Below are 12,500 nucleotides of genomic sequence, written 5' to 3'. Positions count from 1 at the left end.
AAGAGGAGGAGAGAAGAGAAAAAAAGGGAGGTGGGAAGTATGGTGCACAACCGCACAAATATAAATAAAGTTGAAAACATATATGGTCACAGATGCCTTCAAGTTTACAAAAAAAAACTCCTTTTTTTTTTTCCTTATTTCTCTTCATCTGTGTCACATTAGTACGGAGAATGAAGAACGCCAGCAGCAAAAGACGGTGGTTGGAAACAAGGAGAGGAAAAAAGGTGCAAAGTTAAGGAGCAAAAATAGCATGGAAGTGAAAAATAGAATTTAGAAAAGAATAAAAAAACAAAAGTATATTGACACGAAAGGAAATTGGATTAAACACCCGTTGTGGTATTTATACTTGTTACCTGCGCACTTCTAATTCAAATTCCGGCGTTATTTATAACATGTTTCTTTGTCTCCTTTTCAAGTGAAATCAAACCTTTGCTGTGATTTCTAATGGTTTTAACAAATGCTGCTGTTGTTGCTGCTACTGCTGCTGAAGTCGGAGCAGCAGTAATTCCACTCCATCTGAACCTTCCCTCCTCCTCTCCTTTTTTTTTTTTTTTAACAAGCTCACTCCCAGATTACAGCACAGGAATATTCCTGTGCCACATTTTTCAATAGCTCTGTATTTTCCTCAGAATTCCAGCATCAGACAGATTTCTCCTGTGGCTCCTGGATTATGGAGAAGATGGAGAACCAACCTGGAAGTCAGCAGGTCCTCTGGAAGGATGTGAGTTCAGTTTTTTTGTTTCTTAAATTTGTTTTTAATTATGTAAAATATATATATAATTATAATTTCTTATTATAGTGAAAAATATATATATATATATGTTTTTAAGTATGTTGCACATATTTTATCTTCACTAATGAGCCCAGTAATGAGTAAATTTGGACAAAAAGAAAATAGCAAACTGCCAGAGAGGGAGACAAATCTGTCAACGTCACACTTTTTTCATCATTCAAAAAAAATAAAAAAATAAAAAAAATTCTATCAGTCGCTTTAGAGTTTGGGGATGGCTCTTCTGCAGCGACCTTTTCGGGTCACCTAAATTCTGAACTGGATACAGGTCTGGTGTCCCTTTACGGGAAATAAGCTGGTTTGCAGTTCCATAGAGCTTGAATAGAGGTTCACTTTGTTTCTGAAAAAAAAACAGTTCCAAAAAATTACTCTGTCACCACCAGACTGCACTATGATCATATTCTGATGTTTTTAAGAATCCTGTCCAGTACCTACTGGAAGACTGTGGAAACTTGAATTTGAGTCCAGTTGTTATTGCATTCTCTATTTTGTTCCCTTAAAAAGCTTCAGCTACATTTGGGATAGAAAAGATAGAAATTAGTCATTTTTTGTTTGTTTTTTTCTGAATCCATTAGCAACAGCCTGATGCTTGTTTCTATTATTTTTTTTTTTTTTTTGGTTTTCTATGTTAATTAAATTCGTTACTAGGGATGTCCGATATTAACATTTTGCCAATCTCCGCTATGTCGATGTCGTCCAAACTTAATTTCCGATTCCAATATCAACGGATACCAATTTAGCGGGGGCAGCAGCGGAAGTAAAGTGTTGCCTGCTCACTAAGGTGATGGCTTAAAACGGTGTTTCTCAATTATTTTCTGCCCCCCTACAGGATTGAATTAAAATACTTTTGAACTCCGGTTACAATAAGCTACAATGCTGCCATCTAGTGACTAGACGTTTGTTTATCGCTCATAAAGATAAATTAAAATTATTTATCGGTCATGCTCTGTTCATGTGTTATGAAGGAGTTAACAGTTATGGGTATGGGAGTGGGAGTGAGGAGGCGTGGTGAGAACTCGAGAAAGAGGAAGAGGGGGGAATGTGAGAGGAGGAAAAGACGATTTTGGTGAAGCTAGGTTGAGAGCAATAACGCAGTTTAGAACAAGTTGCTGCAGATGTGTTACAATAAAAGTTCTTCAGGGCACTGAGACATCTGACTGGTCCGTCGCCAAGGCATTAAAGTATTTTTTTGAGCAGATCATGTGACGAAAGGAATTGTGTTATCGGGTTTTCATTATCGGAGGAAAAAAACGATTCTTACAGATATACAAAATATGCTAACATTGGGCTGATAATATCGGTCGGTCAATATTACTGGCCATCCCTATTTGTTTCATTTTGATAAAATTGACATTTTTGCCTCTAAAATTAAAAGAAAAAAAGTTTTTTGTCTGGACTGTTCAAAATGTTTATAAAAGATTACGTAAATGTGTGCAATCAATGGATGTCGATGTTTTTATAGCTATAAAATAAGAAATATTTGACAAAACAAAAAAATCCACACTACCTGCTGTACTGCTCTTAGAATAAAACCGTTTTTGTTATCTTTTTTTTATTTGTTTCGGCTCATCACCTTCACCTTTCACTCCTATTCAACTTCATCTTTGATTTTTAATTTATATCCTGTCCAAAAAAAAAAAAAGACTTGCTTTTACGTAAGTTTATTTATTTGAAATGTTAAAGCTGATTTTTCTCTTGCGGAGTACCTAAAAGAGTGTGCGAAATAATTGAATAATTTGGACGTACGAGTGTCACAAATGAACAGTAACAGTTTATATACCGCATATACCGTTCGATACAGATACAACTTTATTTTTGTATCACCAGCTAAAATAAATGCAGATACCGGTATATAAGCCTAGAGTGCCCTCTAGTGGGCGTAGTCGGTGTGAAAATAACAAATGTACCCGAGTATGTCCCAAACCCAGCCAAAGGATGAAAAAAAAAAAGTGCGACTTATAGTCCGAAAAATACGGTAATTAAATGTGGTTTCCTGTTATCTCTCTGTATAAATCAAATAACTAAATTACGTGCAGCAAGTTCTTCTAGATTCTGCAGAAACCAAAATGTCCCCAAAATACCTAGACCTGGAAACATTGAAGAGAAAAAATGTGATTCCAGGAGCCGTCTGCAACTCATGGCTTCGGTTACTGCGTAGAAAGTGTGTCATTTATTTTTTTTTTTTTTTAAATGTTAATTAGATTGGTTTTAAAAAAAACAGATCCTGATGCGAAGACAGAGCTTGAACTAATAAATAAGAACCCGACTCGAATAAACGTCCTAGAAAGTTCTCCATATTTCCATCCAAACAGCAGGAGGCTCCAGACACAGTTCTTCCTCAAAGCTCTTTAGGAACACCAGACGGACTGTGAACTCCTAAACCTTTAAACAGCAGTTTCTGCCCCCCCCGCCCCTGCCGACTGTGTCTCTCACTCCTTCATCCTGCCTGCATTTTTCTCCTATTCCCTCCTCCTCCTTTGGAGTATTTGATTTTCCAGGCGCTGGCAAACAGGTTTCTCCTGGAGATAAGTTTCCACTGCTTATGCAACCTGCCAGAGAAACCATTTCATCCAGCCTCGCTTTATTTTTCCATCCCTTCTACAAAGAATGTGTATGGAGGAATTTCTGGCTCTTTGAGTGCAGCCTTCTTTTTTTTTTTTTTTTTTTTTTTTTTTTTTGATCCATGAAACGTAAACGTGCATCACATTTCTGTGGCTGCTATCTTTAAAAGAAAAACAATGGGCTTAGTGTAGTGTAGAGGCTGGGTTCCATTCAGGGTTGTTGTTTTGTTTTTTTACTAGACTGTCGTAAATAATTTCTACCTGCTGTTAACGTTTGATCAAAAGAAATGTTTGTTTTTTTTAATTCGAGAAAGATTATAAAATGTATGTAAATGCAACCTAATTAATGTAAACAAAATATGTAAAGCAGGGTCTAAAGCTTTGCTTTTTAAGGTTCTAGTGAGGGTATAATCTGGGCAAAGAGCAGAGATTTGTTCCCCTGCTATATTTGAAAAATATGCCTTCACATAAACTTTTATGGTCATTTTGATCTTTTCCTTTCTTTTAACCTACTGCCAATCACCTGTCAGCTGCTGCTGACATAACAAACCAATGGTTCCCAACCTTTTTTGGCACAAATTTTTTAAGACTTTTTTTTTCCCCCCCCCTTTATCTTTTTGGTGCCTCTTTCTTCTTTCCTCTTGGAACTTTTTTTTTTTTACGACTAAGAAATTCGTTTTCGGTTGTTGTCTACCGATTACAGTAGAAGTTTGTGTTTCGACAGGTTGACGCGCAGAAACTCAAATAGCTGTCAATCAAGATGCGCCAGCTCAGAGATGTTTTTTTTTTTTTTTTTTTTTTACGCTGCATTTATTTTTAACCCAATTTATATTCATGAATGTGAGAGTACGGCAGTTTAAGATTGTGTGTGGTGTTTTTAATCCTGATATTTGAAAACCAGACGACCCCAATGTGGGGATGTGACCCCATTGTTGAAAAACACTGGTTTAACTGGATTATTGTAGCTCTAAGAGAGGAAGGAGGAGTAGGACCCAAATGCAGCACGAGGGAGACTCGACTCAGGTGCAGGAAGTTTAGTAACAAAGTGCAAAAAAAAAAAATCAAACAACTCACTGGGTCACAAAAACCATAGCCAATAACCCCATGAGGACAGAGTGCAGGCACCAGGTGACACCAGTGAGACTAATGACAGAGACACAGGTGAGTGTGATGACACTGATAGAGACAGACAGCGAGGCTAAAGGACACAGTTCTTTGACTCATTAATCGTCTCACCCAGATGGCTTATTCCAATCAATAAAAAGGCAGAAGGACACCGTCCATTAAATATGGTTAAATGTTGGAAGCCATTTTGGAAAACTTGGTCTATGTCTGTAATACAAATCACGGCCTAATGGGTTTGACGCTCAACTTCAACTTATAAAATGACAAGTTGCTGGGAAAGGTTTCAGAATTTAGATAATAGCAAAAACAAAAACGTAACCAATGAGCTCAAACCTAGCATAGAAGGTAAACCAAAAAAAATATGACAGAACTAAATATTATATATTAAATAATATTAATAATAATATTAAATATTAGCACAAATGCTAAAAATAATGAGCATTATGTCAGTGGTAGCATCTCATCACTAAGTAGGGCTAAAAAACATTCGCAAAATTAGAACGAGGTTTTAAACCTCTCATACAGACTACAACAAGGTAAATCAAGATGCTACGTCTACACAAGCGTCCATGTCTGAAATCTGTTCAACAACTACCGTACTTTTGCGGACCGTTAGTCACACTTTTTTTCCATCCTTTGGCTGGGTTTGTGACTTAAAATTAAAATATATAATTGCTAATTTTTTTTCACGTTTCTTTCACACTGTCATCCACTAGAGGGCACTCTAGGATTGTGTGCCAGTACTTGGTATTCCTGTAAATTAAAATATATAATTGCTAATTTTTTTCACGTTTTTTTCACACTGTCATCCGCTAGAGGGCACTCTAGGCTTGTGTACCATTATCTGCTACTCCTGTACCATTAAAAATGTACATGTTCGTTAATTTCAGCCGCTAGAGGGCACTGGTGTGACTTGTACTCCGGAGCAACTAAATTGGGTTTTTTTTCTTCTTTATCATGCTTTTTTTTTGTGCGATTCATACTAGCGAAGAAAGCAAAGAAAGTTCACTGTCAGTTAGCAGTCAACGAACCCCAGAAGAAATGAAGTTTTATCCCAACCTAAAGTTTTCTTTGGAAACAATAGAAAAAACTCCTGATTGATTCCAAAATAGAGTCCAGTTTGTGGGCCACAAACACTATTGGACATCACTGACTTATCCATACTCTGAACGCAGTGTGGACAGTGAGACACTAACAGAGTAGAGCAAATGTTCAGACAGGAAACACTTTGGTTTGAGGAGGACGTTTTGTGGTGACGGGCGTCCTTTTACCAAACAATGGTTTGTAAAGCTGTAATGGACGAGACGTCTTTGCAGAAAAAGCCTTTAGCCCGGACTGAATACTGATGTGTCTGACTGATTGCCACGTCTGTGAGTTCTAATTTGAAAGGTGGACAGTGATGAATGTCTCCCCTCCACTTACTGGCTGTCTGATGTATTATGTATCCCCATCTGATCAGAGAAGCTGATGAGGCGCGAGAAGACGAGGGGTGTCCATGTCGGACGCACCCTGACATTGGTTATATAAATGACGGCACCTCCACGCCTTTCATTTCCCAGCTCACAGGTCACGGGAGGAGCTAATAGGGCCATCGTTAATAGGGGATGACTGACTTCAGCTGGGGCCGCCCGTGCATTTTGATGGGCTACGCGTTTGACAAAGTCTCTTAACTGAGTGGCTGAACCATGCTCTCCCCTGTCCCAGAAATGTAATTTATATTTCGTATTCCTTTTTATTTAACCATTGCTTAGTCCTGACATTAGTCCCAAGTCTTCTTCCTTTGGGCGAGTCAAGTCAAGTCTGAGGTTTTGTCGTGTCAAGTTAAAACTCGAGTCACTTGAATTATTCAGTCTTACCGTACCTGGGGAATCACTAGATATTAAAACACTAGATATTAACAGCTCAAATAATATTGTCGGACCAATTCATTCAACCTGTTGTAACTGAATGGCAATAGCAATAACTTGTATTGATAATAAATCCAATGCAATAAATAAAATAAACCGAAATAACTTGTTTTCTAAAGCGTAATCTTTTGATGGGTTGCGGGTCCCAATCCTAGCGCTCAATAGGAAAAACAATCTGCCAGTCCATCTCAAGACAGACAACAATTCAGACTTACTATGGACAACTATAGTCACAACTATGGACAATTTATCTTTAGATTGTCATGGGGGAAAAGAAAAAAAATCAAAGTCTCTTAAGAAAACTCACAGACGTGGAGAACAAACAAACTCGGGGACTCGGGGAAATCAGAGCTCTATAAACACTTCAAAACAGCTTCACCTTCATCCTTAATTAATTAAAAAAAAAAAAAAACAGACAGATAACCTTCTACTGCTGACGGCTGTTGAATCACTTTATCTGTGGATTGTTGGCAACTAGTTCTGAGGCTGGTTCACCTTCATCCATCTGTGGCAGACACGGCCGCCTACAGCGTAGATAGAGTTGCACCCGAAACTTAAAGCACTAATTTGAGGCTATCTCGGAAATTACCCGCATGTGTGTGACTGTAGTTGGTGCAGACGTTCCCAAGATGATCATTCCCATATGTTCTGGTTTTGGGTTTTGCCCTCAGGCTAGTCACATTGTCTCTCTCTCTCTGTGCCTCAGTTGGTGTCCTCCCGTAGCCTATCACCTCCGAAATCACGACGACTGTATTTGCCTTAACCCAGAGGTTCCCCAAAGCGGGCGGTACGCCCCCTAGAGGGGACTTAGTGTCATGGCAGGGATTGGGGATGGAATAAATCAATGAAAAATGCTGTAAATGTCTAACGAAAGACTAGCATAAAAAAAACTGATTGGTTGAAGGCGCTGTAAAATGAATATCTCGTAATAATATTGTAAAGCTCTCGTTTTTGCTGTTGCCCATTCGATCTGCTCGGAGCAGCAGTAGTAGCCCCGTGCAGTTTGCCCTGCCCCTCCCCAAAACAGAAAATCTCACTCCCGCCGACTGACAAGTTGGCAATGCTAGCATAAAATGTACATGTTTTTGAGGGAACTCCCTTTTTGGTGGGGGGGGAGGGGGTGGGGTTGATGCAAAAAAGTTCTTATGAACCAAAGGGGGTTTGGGAACCACTGCTTTAACCACACTGTTGGCCAGACGACTCATACCTCTTAACTGGAAACACCGTCTACGTCAGGCATGGGCAAACTACGGCCCGGGGCCCAGATGCGTCCGATTTAGTATCTTATTCCGGCCAGTCAAACTTTTCCAAATAATATAATTTATTTATATTATCATTATACTTCTGCCTTTTCTCTGCAATACCCACGTTTTCCCAATAAATGGAGTAGAAAATGCTGCTAAAAGCTTTTTCGCATGTTTGCGTTTTAGCCTTTATGCGTGACTTTTACATGTCATGTTCATCTTAGTTCACACGAACGCTCCATCTATCTGCTCCTGACCCGGCCCCCCTGTTCAATTTTAGGACCCAACGTGGCCCACGACTCTAAAAGTTTGCCCCACGCCTGCTCTACATCCATCTCACAATAATTGTATAAGAGTTGTTACTGTCCATCAAAGTGAGAGAGGAGCTGAGACCTCCTCTCATTGGCTCCCCGAACTCTTAAACCATATTAAATCTTGATTAACGATTAATATACATTGCTATTATTATGCCCTGACTAATTTCCTCCCACAAAATGTAATAAAATAATGAATTCTCTCATTAGTATACTTATAGTACTATAAGTACCGTATATCAGGATTTCGATTTCCTCTTTTTGAGACCTCATCTATTGAATTGTTTTCTTTGGAGTATTTTCTGTCTGTTCTTTGTACTGTTGAGAAATAATAACCTCAGACTGTTGCTTTCACAGTCTGACAAAAACCAAAATCAGCCAGGTTAGAACATCAAACTTTGTTATATTTTGCATCTATCTATCTACAGTTTTTGCATCGGTGAAGTGTGGTTTATTTGTCAACTTATCTAGTATCAGATTGTATTCATTTTATTTATCGGGTTTCAAACCGTTGTTGTTTTTACTCGATTGTTCCTTTGTACAGCTTGATTTTTATGCCCAGCGTACAGCCCAGCAAGCGGATACATCGTCAGTTAGGTCAGTGGTTCTCAAACTGCGGTACGCATACCACCAGCGGTACGCGAGCGCTCTCTAGTGGTACGTGGGGAAAATTCATATTTTCACATTGGTGTTGTCTCTTCATCATGGCTCCCAAACATTAGTCAGATTCTTCCGATGTGTTTATGTCCTGGATTATGATGTCACCGCTGTGTTAGTGTAGGTGGGGTACACGGGTACTTTATACAGTATGTGAGTTCCAAATTATGTTACACTGCATAGAAACTCAACTCTAAATGTAAGTCAAGGACCCACTGTATAATACACGAATATTTTAATATTTTATATTGCATCTAATAAGACTAATGAAAATATTCTGCAAAAAAAGGTGTTTGAGTCGTCGAGTCTGAAGTCAAGTTCTGAGGCTTAAGACTGACTGAAGTCCCAACTCTCACTGACTAAATACTCACCTGCACCGTTTACCTCTTTATCCTACTGTATTGTGCTAAAAAGCCATTGACGTGACACATTTGGAATAAATTGGTAAAAATTGACTGACTGATTGATTTCTTTTTTTTTTTTTTCCATGTGAAGGTTGAGGAAGTGAGGGAGAAGAAGAGCAGGTACCAAACCTACCAGAAGGTGGCTCTGGCTCTTACCCTGACCTTCCTGGTTCTGGCTCTGTCTGCCCTCAGCTTGACGTTTTTGTGGAGTCCAACTGTGGGAAAAGTAAGACGACAAACACTCAAAAGTCATAGCGATGGAAAAGTATTCATATCAGGAACAGCATCGATACTTTGGTTGACTGATCCCAGTTCCTGGTACTAGTTCAGGGTCGGCAATGAAAATGTATATTGTACATTGTTTTTTAAGTCAGTGGTAGCTTTTGAGTCTATTATTGTGTTATTGCAAAAAAAAAAATGGTTTTCTGGTTTGAATAATAATTTTATTATTATGAAAAATAATAATTTCACATTCAAACACAGAACAGTGTGAATGTTCTTTGCAGAAAAAATCAGTGAAAAAAAAATTATTAAATAAATCAAAAATAAAAGTACTGACAGCTGATTATTCCTAGAATTGGCCAAACATACAGTGAAAAGTTAGCTAAAAAATAAAATAAATAGCTAATAAAAGTATTCAAATTTGAACAGCCAAAGAGTGTCCATATTGGACATAAATCTTCTCTAAAACTACATTTTTTTTCTTTCTTTTGTCCTTGTTGAATTTTTCATGTTGGAGGTGGAGACAACCTCTTTAATTATTTCCTCTTTAATAAAAATGATGGTCAGAGGAGGTGCAGCTGATGAATATCTAACCTGGGTCTGGATTTAATGGGGTCTTCGGGGGAGGAAGTTTAGTCTCTGGACTCCACATCAGTGAGGTTCCACCTGTCAGTCAGAGGAGATGTTCCTAATGACGTAGAAGATTTGGGAAAAAAAAAAAAAAATCAGGATTAAATAGACAGAGGGAGGGCGGATGTTGCCAGATGTTGCTGATGTAACATGGTAATAAAAGATGAGGGATAATCCGCCTGTGAGATACGTGGCTCACAACAATAATGGGCCCACAGTAAACAGAACATTTTTGCCCAGAGCTTAAGAACTTGACACACACACACAAACAGACAAACAAACGCTCGCAAGGACACACAGATCAGGACTGGTGTCTTCTCCCTGAGCTTCTGTATCAACATCTGTTGGCAGTAATTAAAGATCAGATTTCAAGCCCTGATGATGTGGCTTCACCTTTATCTAAGTGATTATATCAGAAGGTCAGGCTGCAGGTCATGTGACCGTGAGGACCCGTGAGAAGGACTCATATTTTTGTATCTATAGCTATATCTATTTATCTATATTTATATATATATGTATATATGTATGTATATATATATGTGTATTAGAGATGTCCGATATTATGGGCATATATTATTATAATATATAATTATATATTATTATATACATAATATTATATAATATATATTATATATTATAATTATATATAATATTAATAATAGATAATATTATTATAGACATTATATATATATATTATTAGCATAATTATGATATATCGGTAATAAAAACGCAATTGTTTTTCCCTCCGATAATGAAAACCCGATAACGTGCCTGGGTTTTTTTTTTAAATCGAACAAATGAAATGTGTCTGCCTAATATATTCATTTATATATTTATTCATTTATATTAGCCACATTTCAAGCAAAAGCAGCTCAAAATGAAAAGCAAACGTTTGCAACGCTGAGAGCGACTTTGTAATGACGACTTACAGGAGTAGCAGATACTGGTTCGCAAGCCTAGAGTGCCCTCTAGCGGCTGTCAGTGTGTGAAATAACAAACGTGCGAAATGATATATTTCAATATATAAGTCGCAACCGAGTATAAGTCGCAAACCCGGGCCAAAGGATGAAAAAAAGGGGCGAGTTATAGTCTGGAAAATACGGTATATTTCAACTGTCGCAGCTCTGAAGCAGAAATAAAGAGCACAAAGGTCAGCCAGGGGACAACATGAGAGGGAAGGGTGCTGTTGGCGCAGCTGCACACAGCTCCCATCCCCTGCTGTGGTTTCAGTTCTATTCTCTGAATGAGTTCTGATTGGGCAGACTTTTCTGTGCTGTGTGTTCCTGCTGCTATTTTGTCTGCGGCTCCAAACTTCACTTAACTTCATAGTTTAGACCGTTTGTCACTTGGTTCAATACTGAAGGATAAAAGCAGGATTTCAATCCTTTTTGCAGTTTTGCTGCTCCCTTAATTTTATATTTCCCCATACACTTTCGTTTCTTTTTGTATTTCTTTATAAATACATTGATGGTTGTTCAACCTATCCATCTCCAATTTTATTCAAGGGCTTTTAAAGGTCTGAATTGCCTGTTTCTGTGGTATGTGTGCCTTTAATTTCATTTCTTGGCATCTTTCTCTATGCTATAAGTTTGAAGGATTTCTGTCCATGTTTTCAGCTCACCTCTCCGTTGTATAATCCTTCAACCTTGTTGTTGTTTTTTTTTTTTTTACATGTAACAGAGTGCCAGACAAAAAAACAGACATTCAGTAACAAGTCTAACATGGAAATGTGTGAATGGTTAATTCCACTTATATGTGGCCCTGTGATGGACTAGAGAACCGTCCAGGGTGAAACTCCAACCCTGGAGTCAGTGAAAAGGTATTGTATAAATTTCAGAAAACTATTCTGCGGCATCGGTCTTTTGAAGCGTCCTCAAAGCTATAATTTTACCCTCCAATGCGACATAAAGCGACTGAAGAGTCCGTATTTAAATAGCTGCAGTCTTTTCACCTCCGAACTCAGACAGTGAGCAGCAAAAAAAAAAAAACGGATCATTTTCCTCATTTACTGTCTGTCCTTTTAGATGAAACGCTCACTTCTTCTCTCATTGGCTGCTTAATTTCCATGTCTTTAATCAGAGGGTGACCACGATGGGGCGTTTTTAGGGTTTGATCAGTGAGTCAGTGTGAAGCAGTAAAAAAAAAAAAAATCACAGCAGAACATGTCATCCTTCTCCAGAGGGTTTTTTTTAAAGGGAGGACAATTTTCAGCGTTATTAAAGGGAAGAACAGAGCAGACCTGACATAAACCCACACAGGAGTCGTGCTAACAGACTGAGAGCATGTCGTCATCATGAAGCCACGGTCCCACTGAGATACGGCTGCATCTCTACTTGTCCCGCTTTTATTGGGTCTTTAAGGTTGAATCACAGTGTGAACACTATTTTAACAATTACCAATGAGTTGTTTGTCTCCAAAGGCAACAGCTGTGTTCCAATAATTTTACTTCTCTGATCTTGACGGTGCTATAGCAACTTTCAACGTCCTGACTAAGCAGCACATCTTCCCTGGAGCTGCTTTATATTTCGTGCTACATATCTTTACTCATATATGTAGGTGAAAATCTAAAAAGAAAAGCTGAAAATGCTAATATATATATACATATATATGTGTATATATATATATATATATATATATATATATATA

At 38.1% G+C, this 12,500-nt stretch overlaps 1 protein-coding gene and 1 long non-coding RNA gene across 3 annotated transcripts in view; one reads left to right on the top strand and one right to left on the bottom strand.

The window, feature by feature from the left end:
• tnmd (tenomodulin) overlaps window positions 1–12,500 on the top strand; it is a 35,226-nt gene that overhangs the window by 1,756 nt on the left and 20,970 nt on the right. Inside the window, exons 2-3 of one of the 2 annotated variants that reach the window (XM_025063262.1) lie at window positions 630–721; window positions 9,094–9,228. In XM_025063262.1, coding sequence (XP_024919030.1) covers window positions 671–721; window positions 9,094–9,228 — 186 coding nt within the window. In that variant the 5' untranslated portion in view covers window positions 630–670. Of the gene's footprint in view, window positions 1–577; window positions 722–9,093; window positions 9,229–12,500 lie in introns of those variants that run through there. The other variant, XM_008326486.3, reaches the window with a different exon arrangement.
• The window catches only part of LOC107989568 (uncharacterized), a 31,860-nt gene continuing 28,507 nt past the window's right edge, over window positions 9,148–12,500 (bottom strand). Inside the window, exons 7-8 of the long non-coding RNA XR_003052009.1 lie at window positions 9,819–9,912; window positions 9,148–9,217 (exon numbers count right to left, since the gene is read on the bottom strand). This is a non-coding gene — a long non-coding RNA (uncharacterized LOC107989568). The remainder of the gene's footprint in view (window positions 9,218–9,818; window positions 9,913–12,500) is intronic.

Source organism: Cynoglossus semilaevis, chromosome 15, assembly GCF_000523025.1.
Source record: "Cynoglossus semilaevis isolate Cse_v1.0 chromosome 15, Cse_v1.0, whole genome shotgun sequence".
NCBI lineage: Eukaryota > Metazoa > Chordata > Actinopteri > Pleuronectiformes > Cynoglossidae > Cynoglossus > Cynoglossus semilaevis.
The sequence above is the reverse complement of the archived record's forward strand: the minus strand, read 5'-3'. Positions and strand labels throughout refer to the sequence as shown.